Genomic DNA, 17,505 nt, shown 5'->3' on the forward strand with positions numbered 1-17,505 from the left:
TGTTGGGGGGTGTGTGTGTGTGTGTGTGTGTGTGTGTGTGTGTGTGTTCTCTTCTGTTTCTGCAACTCTGCCTTTCAAATAAATAAATCTTTAAAAATTATTTTTTAAAGTTATACATTAGTGAGAGAGGGATAGTAGTATAGTAGTCAGTGGTGTATTAGGCTGAGTTTCTCAACATTTTCTGAACCCCAAAATGGGTATAACAACCTCTATTAAGAAGTTGTGAGTTATGCATATAGTAAATAGGTTTTTGTCCTTTGAGGAAGAATTTAAGTTTTAAATGCTGCTGAAAGTTACTTGGGACTTCACCTGGTTAATATTTGAAATAAACCTGGCTGAAAGCAAGATTTAAAAGACAATTGGTGGGGATAATTTTTATGTGTCCTATATATTTTTAAAGATTTATTTATTTATTTGAAAGTCAGAGTTAACACACAGAGAAGGAAAGGCAGAGATAGAGAGAGAGAGAGATAGGGAGAGAGAGAGAGAGTGAGAGAGAGGGAGGGAGGGAGAGAGGGAGATATCTTCCATCTGCTGGTTGACTCCCCAATTGGCCACAATGGCTGGAGCTGCGCCTATCTGAAGCCAGGAGCAAGAGCTTCTTCTAGGTCACCTACACAGGTTCAGGGGCCCAAGCATTTGGGCCATCTTCTACTGCTTTCCCAAGCCATAGCAGAAAGCTGGATCAGAAGTAGAGCAGCCGGGACTCAGAACAGGCACCCATATAGGATACTGGCACTGCAGGTGGTGACTTCACCCACTATGCCATAGCTCCGGCCCCATCCAATACATTTTCTTTTCTAAATATTTATTTCTTTATTTGAAAGTCAGAGTTACACAGAGAGAAAGAGAGGCAGAGATAGAGATAGAGAGAGAGAGAGAGAGAGAGGGGTCTTCCATCCGCTGGTTCACTCCCCAGATGGCTGCAACGGCCGGAGCTGTGCTGATCTGAAGCTAGGAGCTTCTTCTGGGTCTCCCGTGCCGGTGCAGGGGCCCAAAGACTTGGGCCATCTTCTACTGCTTTCCCAGGCTATAGCAGAGAGCAGGATCAGATGTGGAGCAGCTAGGTCTCGAACCAGCACCCACATAGGATGCCGGCACTTCAGGCCAGGGCCTTAACCTGCTGTGCCACAGCCCCGGCCCTGTCCAGTGCATTTTTTGAAGACAATTTTAAACTTAACTGTAGAGTTGCAGCAATAATATATTGCGTTTTTGTTATGTGTTACTCCCTTCTAATCAGTAACATTTCTTCCATCTTTCCTATCTTTCATAACATTGATAATTCTAAAAGGAGTTTGTCAGTTATTTTGTAGAGTTATTTTGTAGGACGTCCTTCAACTTGGGTTCATTTGATGCTTTCTTGTAATTAGATTGAGGGTGTGCATTGTTGCCCAGAGTCCTCAGAGGTGATGCGTCCTTCTTGGTACATTGTAATGGGAGTGTATGATGTCACTGTGTGTTACTGATAATGGTCACTTTGATCAGTTAGCTTAAGTGCTCTCTGCCAGGATTCTATGCTTTAAATTTACTATTTTTCCTTAGTACTCACTAAATATTTTTGGAATGATAATTTGAGACTATTTTTAAAACTTTGATGCATTAATTCTTAGCATCGTATGCTGATTCTTGTCTTTCTAATAGTTTTTATATTTGCTTTACTCTTTCTACATTTCTTAAGTGGGATTCTTCTGTAAGGAATAACTGTCTCTTTTCTTTCATCAAAAAATTTTTAAAAGATTTTTACTTATTTGAGAGGTGGAGTTACAGACAATGAGAGGGAGAGACAGAAGAAAGGTCTTCCATCTGCTGGTTCACTCCCCAAATGGCCACAGCGGCCAGAGCCGGGCCAATCTGAAGCCAGGAGCCAGGAGCTTCTTCTGGGTCTCCTATGAGGTTGCAGGGGCCCAATGGCTTGGGCCATCTTCTACTGCTTTCCCAGGCCATAGCAGAGAGCTGGATTTGAAGAGGAGCAACCGGAACTACAACTGGCGCCCATATGGGATGCCAGCACTGCAGGCAGAGGATTAACCTACTGTGCCACAGTGCCAGCCCCCATGAAAATTTTTTAAAATCAATGTTAGTACCAGGATTTATTGGTTAAGAGTTAGTTGAAGTATACAGGTATTTTAATTTTGAGGGAAAGGATAACTATTTTTTGCAGTTCTAAGATGAATAGATTCTATAAACTTAGTTCTGTATGTGGTGCTTTATATATTTCACTTTCTAAAGTATACTTTATAAAAAAAATAGAGAGGCATTTGTTTATTTATTTGTTTGTTTTTTAATGAACATAAATTTCCAAATTACAGCTTATGGATTACAATAGCTCCTCCCACCCATATATTTATTTATTTGAAAGGCATGGTGGGGGAAAGAGGGAGAGACTGACAGAGATCTTCCATCTGGTAGTCCACTCTCCGAATGGCAACAACAATTAGATCTGGGCCAGGCCAAAGCCAGGAGCCAGAAACTCTGTCTGGGTTTCCCATGTGGATGGCAGGGACCCAAGTGCTTGGGCTATCAATCACTCCTTTACCGGAAACTGGATTGGGAGGGAGCAGCTGGGACTTAAACTGGCACTCCTAGAACAGGGTGCTGGCATTGCCCGCAGCAACTTAACTCACTACTCTATGATTGCTGGCCCCTATACTTTGCTTTTATAGGGCTCTTATTTTTTGTAATTTATGAAGTGTTATTTTGTAAGAATCTGTGTAACTATTCAGATAAATATCTCAAGTTATAAGCTGGGAAGAATTGAAATTATGTTATTGATATATGTATGTATTATAATTTAATAACAGTTTATGAGTGGAAGCATACCTTTACTTCTTTTTTCTTTTTCTTAGGCTTGAAAAGGAATACACTACAATAAAAACTAAAGAAATGGAAGAACAAGTTGAAATTAAAGTAAGCACTTCAGGACTTTTTAAAGTTCCAGAGATAAATTAATTAAAGTCAGTAATTTGGCAATAAATGTTAGGTTATATGGATATATTGTTACCATCTGTAGTGAATTTAGCAATGAAGATTATATTTATTATATGCATTGATAAATTTATTTATCATTCTACTAGATTGTAGTTAAAAATAGATATTTCAAAAGACACAATGATGTAACTGAAGTGACTTTCCTCTCATGTGAAAGAGAGCAACTCTTCTTTGTTCTTGGATTTGTTGGTGAGTCAGCAGTAGAAAATAGTCCATGGGGAAGATAATTATTCCATTTAGGCATTTTTTTAAAAAGTGGCAGAGACTATCATCTGTAGCATAGTCTGTGCTGAAATGAACAGTGGAATGCATAGTCAGAGACAGACTAAATAGAGAAAACCATAACACTGGAACTGATTATGGCTGCCTTGGAGCTGCAGGAAGCTTTGACTAATTTAATGTTTTCTCCTTAAACAAATATTATACTTTCGAACTGCTTGTCTCCATAGAAACAGGTAGTTTTTCAATTTGAAGGATATATAAATACATTATATGTACTTTAAAACTTTTTGTATTCCCCGTAAGCCACGGGATTCTTAAATTGGAGGGCCTGTGGCACTGCTGGAGCAGGGACTCAGGAAGAATTGTGTTGACTGCTCTTGTGCTGCTCATGATGAATGGGATTGTGAGCCAAGGAGCTCAGTGACATGCTGATCCAGTTTCCTGTCTCTCTAGTTCTACCTTCCCTCAAAGGAAAAGGTCAATGTAAAACAATTTTTGTTGTGTGACTTCCTCCCCCATTTTTAAGCTTTTTGTTTGTGTGTGTCTGAATTTTGGCTTGGACCTTGTAAGACATCAGGCGATCACTTTATTTACAGTTAGCTGTGTATTAATGGAGTTTTACACTACATAGGTTCCTTTTACAAAACAATGGTTTCTGTTACACTAGTACTCCTTGCTTTGGTTCTCCTTAGAAGCCTCCTGGGAGACAGTCTCTCCCATTTTCCTTTGTGAATTGCGTCTTGTTAACTCTGTCCCTTTTCTGGATGTTTTACTCACATTTTTATCATCTGTTCCATTCCCTGTCAGTTGGAAATATGACAGTGCTTCAGAATAGTTAATGCAAAATTGAATTAAAAGATAAATTTGTTTTGGTATAAAGTTTTGAAATCATGTATATTTTTTTCATAGTAGGCATTTATCTGGTGAACTTCTTTTTTTTTTTTTTAAGATTTATTTATTTAAAACAGAGAATGGGAGAGATAGAAAGAGATAGTTCAGCTGCTGATTCACTCCCCAAATAGTGGCGGTGGCTGGGACTGGGCCAGACCAAAGCCAGGAGCCTAGATCTCCATCAAGGTCTCCCACATGGGTGGCAGGGGCCCAAGCATTTGGGTCTTCCCAGGTGCTGTAGCAGGGAGCTTCATTGGAAGTGGAGCAGCTGGGACTTGATTTAGTGCCCCAATATGGTATGCTGGCAGATTAACTACTGTGCCACAACACTGGCCCCATCCATGAACCTTGAAGACCACTCATACATATTTCTACATTTTTCAAAGAGAAGAACCCCGTGGATGTTTTTCCCTCCCGTTTTAAAATTCTGTCACCCACCTGCTGCTCTACCATTTGCTTTTCTTTTAGGTACCATGAGTAATGTTAATATTAAATCATATCCTGCACTTCAGCCTACTGAAAGTAAAAAGTACGTCATCCTGATGAGTGGGGAGAGAGTATGCGCTATCGCATACCACGGATATTCGGAACTGGAAACCAAGAATCTGAGGATAGGGAAGCCATCCTGTTCACTTCACCCTGCTATGTTATTGGAAAAGAAAGTCACAGTTCTGTGAACAATCCTTACTGTTGAAGAAGTTTCTTTTAAAATTAACTCACATGAATATAGAAACACCTAAAGATCTTGAGCAGACCTTAGCTTATATCTGTGTTTTTTTCATACTTTGTTTTTTGGGGAAAGTTACAGCTCATATGTCTCACAGAATAGATTTGAATACTAGCTCCATGTGTTCCAGGCAGGTGACATGAGACTCTTTATAGAGAAGAAGCTGGGGGAAAAAATGGGAGGGGAGAGGTGGTTAAAAATGTGTAGTCGGACCTATCAGGTAAATAAAGTATGCTGATCTCAAAGGTATATGCTCCTTTCTTACAGTCTTGTTTCCACGTAGTTCCCTCTCAGTCTTTAGCCAGTTTCTTCTCTTTCTTCTCTTCCCCAGCACCCTGAGGGACAAAACCAAAACTTTAAGTTTTGACTTACTGTGCTCTCTTTTACTTTATGTTTGGGTGTGTCTGATTTTGACTGGGACTAGTCATGATAAGTAATCAGCTCGCTCACAGTCTATTCATTGGTCACTTGTTAACTGATCCTTGCAGTAACCTGAGAAATCTACTTGTCAATCATGCTCCCTCCCTCCCCTGCAGGCTCCTTGTACAAGGGAATGGGTTCTGTTAAACTAGTATTTTCTTATCTTGCCCTCCTAAAGCCTCCAGGGAAATACTTTTTGTACCATTCTTTTTTGGACAGGCAGAATGGACAGAGAGAGAGACAGAGAGAAAGGTCTTCCTTTGCCGTTGATTCACCCTCCAATGGCCGCCACGGCCATTGCGCTGCGGCCGGTGCACGGCGCTGATCCGATGGCAGGAGCCAGGTACTTCTCCTGGTCTCCCATGGGGTGCAGGGCCCAAGCACTTGGGCCATCCTCCACTGCACTCCCTGGCCACAGCAGAGAGCTGTCCTGGAAGAGGGGCAACCGGGACAGAATCCGGCGCCCCGACCGGGACTAGAACCCTGTGTGCCGGCGCTGCAAGGCAGAGGATTAGCCTAGTGAGCCACGATGCCGGCCCCATTCTTTTTTTTTTTTTTAATTAATTTATTTATTTGAAAGGCAGAGCTACAGAGAGGCAGAGAGAGAGAGAGAGGTCTTCCATCCACTGGTTCACTCCCAGATGGCCTCAATGGCTGGAGCTGAGCTTATTCAGAGCGAGGAGCTAGGAGCTTCTTCTGGGTCTCCCACGTAGTATAGGGGCCCAAGCACTTGAGCCATCCACCACTGTTTTCCTAGGCCATAGCAGAGAGCTGGTTCAGAAGTGGAGCAGTCGGGACTCAAACTGGTACTTATATGTGATGCCAGCACTGCAGGTGGCAGCTTTACCTGCTGTGCCACAGTGCAGGCCCCTTGTACCATTATTTATACAAGCAAATGATATGGCCCTCAAATTACTTGATATTTTGATGTGGAAGTATAAAATCAGCCCTTAGCTTAGTTAATTTTTAATTAAATTTCTAACCCCTTTGAGATGATGACCTTTTATTCTAAGAATTATTATCTGTCACTGAGCACTTTGGTTAAGATGTCACTATTTTTTTTAAAGATTTATTTATTTTACTTGAAAGTCAGAGTTACACAGAGAGAGGAGGAGGAAGGAGAGGCAGAGAGAGAGAGTCTTCCATCTGCTGGTTCATTCCCCAATTGACCTCAATGGCCAGAGCTGAGCCGATCCGAACCAAGGAGCCAGGAGCTTCTTCTGGGTCTCCCACGTGGGTGCAGGGGCCCAATGGCTTGGGCCATCTTCTACTGCTTTCCCAGGCCATAGCAGAGAGCTGGATCGGAAGTGGAGCAGCCGGGTCTCGAACCAGTGCCTATATGGGATGCAGGCACTGCAGGCGGCGGCTTTAACCACTACGCCACAGCGCCGGCCCCAAGATGTGACTTTTAAGTATGGTTTTCTATCCCTTCTCTGAAAGTGTTATAGGAAAGTTTTGATAATAATGACTTCATATAGAGAATCTTATGTTTTACTGTGTGAAATTTTTATTAGTAGGAACATCTTTATCATTATCTATTAGTGTTCTACGTGAGGGGAAGGAGGTAGGAAATACTAAAATTATTGCTTTTATTAGGATAACATACATATTTATTTATTTATTTATTTATTTATTTTTGGACAGGCAGAGTGGACAGTGAGAGAGAGAGACAGAGAGAAAGGTCTTCCTTTGCCGTTGGTTCACCCTCCAGTGGCCGCCGCAGCCGGTGCACTGCGGCTGACGCACCACGTTGATCCGATGGCAGGAGCCAGGTACTTATCCTGGTCTCCCATGGGGTGCAGGGCCCAAGTGCTTGGGCCATCCTCCACTGCACTCCCTGGCCACATTAGAGAGCTGGCCTGGAAGAGGGGCAACCGGGACAGAATCCGGTGCCCCGACTGGAACTAGAACCTGGTGTGCCGGCGCCGCAAGGCAGAGGATTAGCCTAGTGAGCCGCGGCGCCGGCCCATTTTTATTTTTTTAAAGATTTATTGATTTTATTTGAAAGGCAGAGTTAGAGGGAGAGACAGAGACAGAGAGAGAGAGAGAGAGAATCTTCCATCCACTGGTTCATTCCCCAGATGGCCACAACAGACAGGGATGGACCATGCCAAAGCTAGGAGCTTCATCTGGGTCTCCTCCCACATTGGTGCAGGGGCCTAAGCAATTGGGATATCTTCTGCTGCTTTCCCAGGCTCATTAGCAGGGAGCTGGATTGGAAATGGAGCAGCCAGGACTCGAACTGGCACTCATATGGGATGCCGACATTATAGGTGGGCAGCTTAACCCACTGCACCCACTATGCTGACCGCAACACACACATTTTTTAAAAAGAAAATTCTTTGTTTTCCTACCCTTTTCATTAAGATGTACCAATCAATAATCCATTTTTCATATTTAAATTTGTACTGGGAGACATTGAGATCTAAAACTGTAAATGGGAGGATTTAGAAATTGTAATTGGTTTCTAGTCAAAAGTTAAATATGTTTTATTTCAAAATGTATTGAAGAATTTTAAACATGGTAGGGGCTGGCTCCATGGCTCACTGGGTTAATCCTCCGCCTGTGGAGCTGGCATCCCATATGGGCGCCGGGTTCTAGTCCCGGCTGCTCCTCTTCCAGTCCAGCTCTCTGCTGTGGCCCGGGAAGGCAATGGAGGATGGCCCAAGTGCTTGGGCACCTGCACCCGCATGGGAGACCAGGAGGAGGCACCTGGCTCCTGGCTTTGGATCGGTGCAGCACTGGCTGTGGTGGCCATCTGGTAGTGAACCAATGGAAAAAAAAAAATAGGAAGACCTTTCTCTCTCTCTCTCTCTCTCTCTCTCTCTCTCACTGTCTGTCTCTCTCTCTCTCTCTCACTGTTTATTTGACAGGTAGAGTTAAATAAATAAATAAATAAAATCTTTAAAAACAATTTCAAACATGATGAAAACCAGATAATAATATAAAAATATTTATCTACTGCCTGGCATAAAAAAGAAAACATGGTAAATATTATTTTAAGTTCTCCAGGAATTCTATCTAACGATCAATGTGAGATCTTAGTAGAATTAAAGCTCACATTTGTTTCATTTTTAATATATGATGAGTCATTTGCATGCATTATCTAACCTTATTCTGACAACAGCTTCATGAAAGGATTCTTATCCTTTTTCATTCTCTGAAGAAATTAAGCTTCAGAACCCTCAGGTCATGTTGCTAGGCAACAATGAAAGTCAAGGATTTGAACTCTGACTTGTGTTACTCTAAGGCTTGTATGTGTTCTTCAGTATATATAATGTGCTGCTTTCCGAGAGAGACTGATATTTTTCTGATGTAAGCAGGATTTGTGTGCCTATTTTTCTGTGGCATTAAAACTTTTCCTGCAAAACTGTTGGCTGCCTTATATCCATATTGGGGACAACAATAGTATAATTTATCCAATAAATCATTCATTTAACAGATAACTTATTGCGCCTCCTACATGCCCAAGCACTGTTACAGGCACTTAAGATGTGGTTATGAGGCTGGTGCTGTGGCATAGTGGGTTAAAGCCCCGGCTCGCAGCGCCTGCATCCCATATGGGCACCAGTTCGGTCCCAGCAGCTCCACTTCTGATCCAGCTCTCTGCTGTGGCCTGGGAAAGCAGTAGAAGATGGCCCAAGTCCTTGGGCCCCTGCACACATGTGGGAGACCTGGAAGAAGCTCCTGGCTCCTGGCTTCAGATCAGCTTAGCTCTGGTCATTGCAGCCATTTGGGGAGTGAACAAGCAGTTGGAAAACCTCTCTCTCTCTCTCTCTGTAACTTTTTTTTTTTTTTAAGATTTATTTATTTATTTGAAAGTAAGAGTTACACAGAGAAGGAGAGGCAGAGAGAGAGAGAGAGTGAGAGAGAGAGAGACAGGTCTTCCATCCACTGTTTCACTCCCCAGTTGGCCGCAATGGCCGGAGTTGTGCTGGCCTGGAACCAGGAGTTTCCTCCCAGTCTTGCCATGTGGGTACAGGGGCCCAAGGGCTTGGGCCATCTTCCACTGTTTTCCCAGGCCATAGTAGAGAGCTGGATGGGAAGTGGAACAGCCGGGTCTGGAACTGGCACCAATATGGGATGCCGACTCTGCAGGCAGCAGCTTTACCTGCTACTCCGCAGTGCCCGCCCCAAAATAAATCTTTTTTTTAAAAAGAGAGAGATGGTTATGAATTAGACCAATTCCTGTGCTCATGGAGCTCACATTCTAGTATGAATGCCGGCAATAAACAGAAAAGTGAAATGTTTAGTAGTTTAGATGATGATAAATGTTAAGGAGGGAAAAGTACTTCAGGGAAGGGGAATATTTGGGTAGAAAATTTGAAGAAATTGACCCATTAGGTTTTGAATAATGACCTGGAAGAAGTGACAGCACCAGATATTTGGCTGGCTGTGAGGAAGGTGCAACCTGGTTAGGAGTGTGCCTGGTGAGAAAGTGTAAGGAAGCCTTGTGGACAGTGCAGCGTGTGTGGAGAAAAGTGGTAGGAGGTCAGAGAGTGAGTTGCAGGTGCTACAGGGTGTGGTTGACTATGACAGTGATGAGATCGAAGCCAGGAGAGGATTTAGGTTTTCAATGATCTTCTTCTTTTTTTTGACAGGCAGAGTAGACAGTGAGAGAGAGAGAGACAGAGAGAAAGGTCTTCCGTTTACTGTTGGTTCACCCTCCATTGGCCACCGCGGCCGGTGCACTGCGGCGGGCACACTGCGTTGATCCAAAGCCAGGAGCCAGGTGCCTCTCCTGGTCTCCCATGCAGGTGCAGGGCCCAAGCACTTGGGCCATCCTCCACTGCACTCCCTGGCCACAGCAGAGAGCTGGCCTGGAAGGGGGGCAACCGGGACAGAATCCGGCGCCCCGACCGGGACTAGAACCTGGTGTGCCGGCGCCGCAGGCAGATGATTAGCCTATTGAGCCGCAGTGCCGGCCTTCAGTGATCTTCTTGGCTGCTGTGTTGAGAGTAAATTGTAGGAGGATAGAGCAGAAGCAGGGAGATTAACCAGGAGGCTGATGAAGTAATGTGGGCAAACAGTGGTTGGGGATAGGTGTTGTACATTAGGATAAGCTGCGCCTTGGGACACCTGCATCCCATATCAGAATGCCTGGTGTGTATCCTGGCTTTTCTGCTTTCAACCCAGCTTCCTGCTAATGTGTCCTGGGAGGCAGCAAGATGATGACTCAGGAACTCAAGTCCCTGCTGCCCATGTGAGAGACTCAGTTGAGTTCTGTGCTCCTGATTTCAGTCTGGCCCAGCCCTAGGTGTTGAGGCATTCAGGGAATAAGCCAGCAGATGGAAGAAATTCTCGCTTGCTCGCTTTCTTGCTCTGCCTTTCAAGTAGATGAAACTCTTTAAGAAATGATAGTGGCTTGGATTGAGGGAATAAGAAGCAGTTGAATTCTGAATGGATTTTTAAAGACAAAACTGAAAGATTGAATGTAGAGATGAGAGAGGGAGAGGAGTCAAAACTTTCTGGCCTGAGCAGTTAGAAAAGTGGAATTCTCATTACCTGAGATAGAGAAGATGATGGGAAGAACTGGTTTAGGGGTAATATCAGGAGTCCAGTTTGGGTCATTTTAGGAATGAAATGCCTACTAGATGCCCATTGCCTCTTGAATATTTTTATCTACAGTAAAGAGAAAACAGGCTCAAAGTAGAAATTTTAACAATTATTGCCAGGATGATGGTATTGAAAGCCATAATAGATACAATTACCTCGGGAATGAGTATAGATAAAGGGTAGAGGGAATTTGAGAATTGAGCCCAAGAGGAAGCCAAAGTTTAAAGGTTAGAAAGATGAGGAGAAAGCAGTAAAGTAGGAGAAAACCAGTGAAGGCAGGGTCCTTGGAACCAAGAGAACATGTTTCAGAAAAAGGGAAGTGGTCAGTGTGTCCAGTGCTGCAGGTAGTTTTTAACAGATGAAGGTAGAGAAATGGCCATTGGGTTTAGCAGCATGGCAACAAATTGTACACGAACAGAGGTGTGGAATTAGAAAAATTGGAGATATTTTTCAAGGAATTTGCTATAAAGAGGAGAGAAATAGGACAGTAGTTAGGGTAGAGATGTTACAGTGTTTCTGTGGTTGTTTGTTTCTTAGGTGGGAGAATTAACTGCATTCTATTTTGATGTTAGTGAAGTGGGAAAAGTAGATGATAGCGGGTGAGTAGGGATAATTGCTGGAGTTCAGAGGGTACGGGATTTAGAGCATATGTAGGAGACCTAACTTGGTATAGTAGAATGGATAACTCTACTATAACTTACAGTAACAGGAGATAAAGTAAAATATGTTGGAAAAAATATAGGTGATAGACAGGGTGGTTGTGGGACCTTGTGAAGTTCTCTTTTGATTTCTTCTTTTTTTTTTTTTTTCAGTGAAATTGAACATAAGATTATTAGCTGAGTAATGGTACTTGGTAGATTGTTGGTTTGGGGAAAGAGGGACAAGTATGGTGAGCTAGAAGAGTGGGCGAGGAATGGATTAAGGAAATACATGTGTATTATTTTTGCTAGAAAGCATTAAGAATCCAGCTGACTTTAGTGATCATTAATTTAAGTAAAGATGCTTTTTTACTGGGCCTTATTTCCTAGCACAGGTACTGAGTTCCCAGAGAGTTGATCTGGAATAGTTATTTCACCAGGCAAGTGCACTGCTAAAGAGGGGTAAAGGGCAATAAAGATTAAAGACAAGGGAAGGAAGGTAATTATTGGGAAGAGAGGACTTCAGGGATTGAGAGACAATGAAAAGTTGTTGATCACTGAGTTGTCCCAGTGAAAAAGAGCATTGTTGGGGCTGGGTTACTTTATAAAGTGAGTAAGCTGGAAAGAATAGGAGATGATGATTCAGGAGTAAGTTGTTTGAAACAGATTCCCCTATTTTGGTGGTTTTTCAATTTCATTATTAAAAATAATGCCAATAGCATTATAAAGATGCTATTTTCTATATAAAATATGTTTTATTTATATATATATAATATATTTTTTGCATTGTTGTTTCCACAGCCAGTATAAATTGTAAACTTATTGAATTATAGGAATACCAACATTTTTAAGACTTTTGATTAAGTAAATTTCCTGAAGAGTGTTTCCAGGGTATCTTCTTAACAGCAAGTGTGCATTTCACTGTTCCTTTGCCAAGACTAAGTATTTCATTCTTTCTGCCAGTTTCATTTTTCTTTTTGTAGTTTGGTAGGTCAAAGAAGTCTTTACTTTTTATTTTATGTGCAGGGTATACCTGTTTATGTAGCCATATCTAGTGATCCTTCTGTGTGTGTGTGTGTGTGTGTGTGTGTGTGTGTTTAACTGTAAGGTTTAGAAAAACTCTTCAAGAAAAATATGAGGGAGATATTGATAAATTAATGATAACTCAGTCAAGATGTAGATTTTACTTGTTTTCTACTAGTAATAAACAATTCAAAAATATGGAATTTGGAAAAAGTTCCATTTAAAAATGAAAACATATCTAGAAGTACCCTATATGAAAAATGTGATAGAACCTAACAAAAATTGAAAAACTGGACACAGAAATGTCTTTTTTTTTTTTTAAAGATTTATTTATTTATCTGAAAGACAGAGTTACAGAGAGGCAGAGGCAGAGAGAGGGAGAAAGGTCTTCTATCTGCTGGTTCACTCCCCAAATGACCACAATGGCCAGCTGGAGCTGGGTCCATCTGTAAGCCAGGAGCTTCTAGGTCTCCTACATGGGTGCAGGAGCGCAAGGACTTGGGCCATCTTCTGCTGCTTTCCCAGGCCATAGCAGGGAGCTGGGTTGGAAGTGAAGCACCCGAACCTGAACTGGCGGCACCCATATGGGATGTCAGCACCGCAGGCTGTGGCTTTACCCTCTGTGCCACAGCGCAGGTCCATAGAAATGCTTTTAAAAATTGAGTAAAGGTAGAGACAAAATAATTTTATGTTACATATTGATAAGAATTTTCCAACAAAATACATTTTAACAAATCCAATCAAATTTAATTCCTTGTAAAATTTCAGATTAAAAAAACTTAATAGTTCTAAAACATAAAAGTAATACTTATATTAATTGAGTCTTTGGTATATATTAGGAGCTGTGCTAACTCATTTGATGTTCTCAATATGCTTGTAAGGTTTATTCTAATTTTCTAGACGAGGAAGTGGAGATTCTGGGACATTGAATAACATGCACAATTATTAGTTGTAGGATAAAAATTTGATCCTAAATCTGCCTGACTTCACAACCTAGCACCTTAGCTATTTTGGCATATAAGTAGCTGAAGTTTGGGGAGGATAAACAAAATAATATAAAATGGGGTAAATCACCTCTACTCTACCTGATATCAAGAAGGATTTCAAAGCTGTAAGTATCAAAATACTGTGAACTTTAGTACAGAAGAGATAATACACTTGAAATTTGTAGGTAACTGAAATGATCATTATCATGATGAAGGTGTCACACAAATGAGGAAGCAATGGTTTTTTTACAAAGTGGTATTAAGATGTTTGCTTTGGGGCAAAATCAATTTCTATCTTTCTTTATAGCAAAATGGGTTTCAGAAGATTTGAAGGGGTTGAGGGTAGGAAATTCTGGTCACTGTTTTTAATTCTAAATTTACTATTTTTGTTGTAACCAATTTTGTTCACTCAGTTGTCTGGTTGGGACTTAATTTTCCAAATGTTTTAGGATGTATAAAATGTTACCTTTTGTTGATGAAAAATAGCAGGACATTTTGAGAATCTTGTTTGTTTCTTTGAATTTCTAAACTTTAACAGCATTAGATAATTGTATCTTATGTTTACTGCTATGCTGCACTGTGTAATAGGAGTAGCCAAGAGATGAGGAGCCAAGCTGTTATTTTGTAGTCTGACTTCATATGATGTCTAGTTCAAATCATCTAAATATGTTTTGGTGAATAAAACACGAAAATCTAGTTTACAAAATACTTTGTAATAACTCTAAGATTTGTTCTAATTTGTGATCTACCCAGTAAGATACAGTAATTCATAGAGTCTCTTATTTTCCTGAACCTGAGACTTTATATATATATATATGTATGTATTTTGCTAGTAAAGTCTTACATATATAACAATGTAAGACTTTACTAGCAAAATAGTAGATTGAATTGATAGATTTTCTGAGGAAGACATTTCTAACAAATTTAGAGGAAGATAGGGTTGAGAGAAGACTGGATTGAGATCTGGGACAAATTGCTTTAAAAGGTAAGAGGGAGTTTGAAATTTAGGTGATGGCAAAATGAAGGCACAACATATAGGATATGTAAAAATCAAAAGATAACTTGTACACGGGATTAATAAGAACTTATATTGATGGAATATGATTTTTTCAAAGGTGATTTTTTTCAAAGCATAAAGTGATTTGGCTTTAATACTTGTTAACGATAATTTGACAAGTTTTTGGGAGCCAGGCACTGAACAGTTTGGTACAGTTTCTTTTTCTTTTTTTTTTTTTTTTTTTTTTTTTTTTTATTTTCAGAATGTAAGAAATGTTGCTGCCTGGTATCCATAACATAAATGGAAAGTGGTCTATTCTAAACTGTTAGTTTGATATTTATTCTTTGTGCATTTTTTTCAAGTTTCTTGTTTCTTTAACTAGCATTTGAATACTCATTATATAGATAGGCTCTGTGGAGATAGGCAAGTATAAAATATCTCCTATCTTATGAGGAGGTTAAAAATGTGAAAAAAGTTATGAGTCATTATGATAAGTATAGAAAAGAGAGGAGTTCAAAAGTGTGCTTAAAAGACTCAGCTGCTCGTGGTTCCTTACATCTGCCTCTCTGGAGCCCAGCTCCTGGCTGCTGCAGCAGGAGGTTTCGGACTTAAATAAATCTTGCTTTTCTCTCAAAAAGAAAAGACAGGAGTTATTTCTGTATTTACTCTAGCTTATAGTTAAAATTCACCCACATCTAGAGTGAAAAAGGCTCATTTTCTTCGCTGTGTGTTTTTTACTCTGAGCTTTCACCATTGGGCATATGATACTGTGGCCATACCTTGGACTCTTGTTATTTATAAAAGGTGGTATATTTTCAGGACCACAATTTAGGAATCATTTTTCCTTTCAAGAATAGTTGCAGAGCCGGCGCCGTGGCTCAATAGGCTAATCCTCCACCTTGCGGCGCCGGCACACCGGGTTCTAGTCCCGGTTGGGGCGCCGGATTCTGTCCCGGTTGCCCCTCTTCCAGGCCAGCTCTCTGCTATGGCCAGGGAGTGCAGTGGAGGATGGCCCAGGTGCTTGGGCCCTGCACCCCATGGGAGACCAGGAAAAGCACCTGGCTCCTGGCTCCTGCCAGGATCAGCGCGGTGCGCCGGCTGCAGCGGCGGCCATTGGAGGGTGAACCAGCGGCAAAGGAAGACCTTTCTCTCTCTGTCTCTCTCTCTCACTGTCCACTCTTCCTGTCAAAAAAAAAAAAAAAAAAAAAAAAAAAAAAAAAAAAAAAAAGAATAGTTGCAAACAAAACTGTTTTTGTTTTTTTCTTTGGCAGAGATTACGCACAGAAAATAGACTTCTAAAACAGCGTATTGAAACATTAGAAAAAGTAAGTAAATAACTATTTTTGCAGCTATTTATGTTGAATGCATAATATTTTTTCTGTATCTCTTAAGTAAAGCCTAAAAACTTTGGCTTATATGTTTCCTAAGTTGTGGTATGAACCTATCTAACTTGCCTAGCTTACTGTTTTAACAGAATAATTTGATATGAATAAAATTGACCAGTACTACTCTTTGTATTTTCTTATTAAAGTTTTAACTTAAGTTGTTGGAGTAATATATTGATGCCATTTGTTTTTCTTTATATGAAATCTCTAAAAAGTATATATATTTTTTAGAATCTAGTTGAGAAATTTTCTGATGTAGCAGTTTAAAGATGGGTTTTTTTAAAATGTTGCCCTGTCTTCCTAGACACATTTTGGAGGTGGCAATGATTCCTTTAAGGCCTAGGATTGCTTAAGTTTAGTGAGAGTGACCAGTTTCTAATAATGAAAATTTGCTGTCATTTTGATTTTCAACACAAAGGAATTGTGCATAAACTTTCGATTCTTAGAATTATTTTTATATCTACTTTTTCCTCCTCTTTGCTGTTTCCTATAAATTAACTGGGAAAATGTGGAAATTTTGCAGTATTTGTCTTCTTGTGCTTTTGGTGTAAGGTCTTTTGTAGTTGTGTTTCTGGTGCTGTAAGAAGGAATCGAGTGATAGAAGCATAGTTCAGGAACTTTGCTTTATTAAAAGAAATACATCTAAATTCACAAACTCTCTTGGTACTTTTTTTTTGACCAAAGATGTGAATAAGATTTAAAAGTTCCCCTCATCATATTACCAAGAATCTTAAAATCTTCCTGAAAATCATTGAACCTCCAGAATGATGAAGATGCTATAGAAAAGTGTCATTTGGATTTTGCTAGGAAATGAAGTACCTGCTTTATACTGATTTAGATAGTATAGGTTCTATAAATACTTATATACCAATTGAATTCTATAACCAAGAAATTTACTCAGTTAATCCAAGAGTTCATTAGGTGGAGTGCTTAATTTCGTTTTTCATATTTTCCTCATTTGTTTCTCTGGAATTTGCTATTGCACAAATTTCTGTCATACTTTGTAAGTGGAATTACTTACTCAAATTCCTTCTCTCTTTCTTAAAAGTTGTTTGATGACACAGTTAAGTCTAAAAATAAAGATTTTCATGTGTATGCTTTCTAAAGAAGATATTTGTTTGTGCCAAATAATGAAAAACCACTTGGGTTTGTGTTGTTCTCCTCTAGAAACACATGATTTTCTGCAGTCTGTCCTAGTTTTGATATACTTAAGACTTAAGGATTGAAACACATTGAATAAAAAATAGTTTGAAATTTAAATGTCCATTTTAATTAGTAATGAGAAGTAGGTGGAATTTGAGTATGGTTGTTTCTTCTTATTCCTGATTTTACCACTTTTATTTCTTTCTCTTATATTTCCATCTGACTTTTTCCTTTTGTAGGAAAGTGCTTCCTTGGCAGATAGATTGATACAGGTATAGTTTTTCAATCTTTTTTTTTTTTTTTTTTAGCATTTTCTCTAACTTCTAAGGAAAGTTCTAAACCTAGAAATTCATATTTTAATGCATGCAACTTTACATGCATTTCCCTAGAAATAATACTTTTGGGTGGTATTTGTGGATGTAAACTTAATTTTTGATAACAGTTTTATTTTGGTTCATTAAAATAGGTACTGTTTGCACGTTTCAAAGCTAACCTTATTTTTTAAAACATTTATTTCAAAATAGCAGTC

The 17,505-nt window shown here is 40.0% G+C and overlaps 1 protein-coding gene across 9 annotated transcripts in view; it reads left to right on the forward strand.

The window, feature by feature from the left end:
* EVI5 (ecotropic viral integration site 5) overlaps positions 1 to 17,505 on the forward strand; it is a 237,619-nt gene that overhangs the window by 105,867 nt on the left and 114,247 nt on the right. For 7 of the 9 annotated variants that reach the window (XM_008264880.4, XM_070078034.1, XM_017346082.3 and 4 more), the window contains 3 exons: positions 2,847 to 2,907; positions 15,720 to 15,773; positions 17,216 to 17,248. In XM_008264880.4, the coding sequence (XP_008263102.1) occupies positions 2,847 to 2,907; positions 15,720 to 15,773; positions 17,216 to 17,248 (148 nt within the window). The remainder of the gene's footprint in view (positions 1 to 2,846; positions 2,908 to 15,719; positions 15,774 to 17,215; positions 17,249 to 17,505) is intronic. The other 2 variants (XM_070078035.1, XM_017346084.3) reach the window with 1 other exon arrangement.

Source organism: Oryctolagus cuniculus, chromosome 7, assembly GCF_964237555.1.
Source record: "Oryctolagus cuniculus chromosome 7, mOryCun1.1, whole genome shotgun sequence".
Lineage (NCBI taxonomy): Eukaryota > Metazoa > Chordata > Mammalia > Lagomorpha > Leporidae > Oryctolagus > Oryctolagus cuniculus.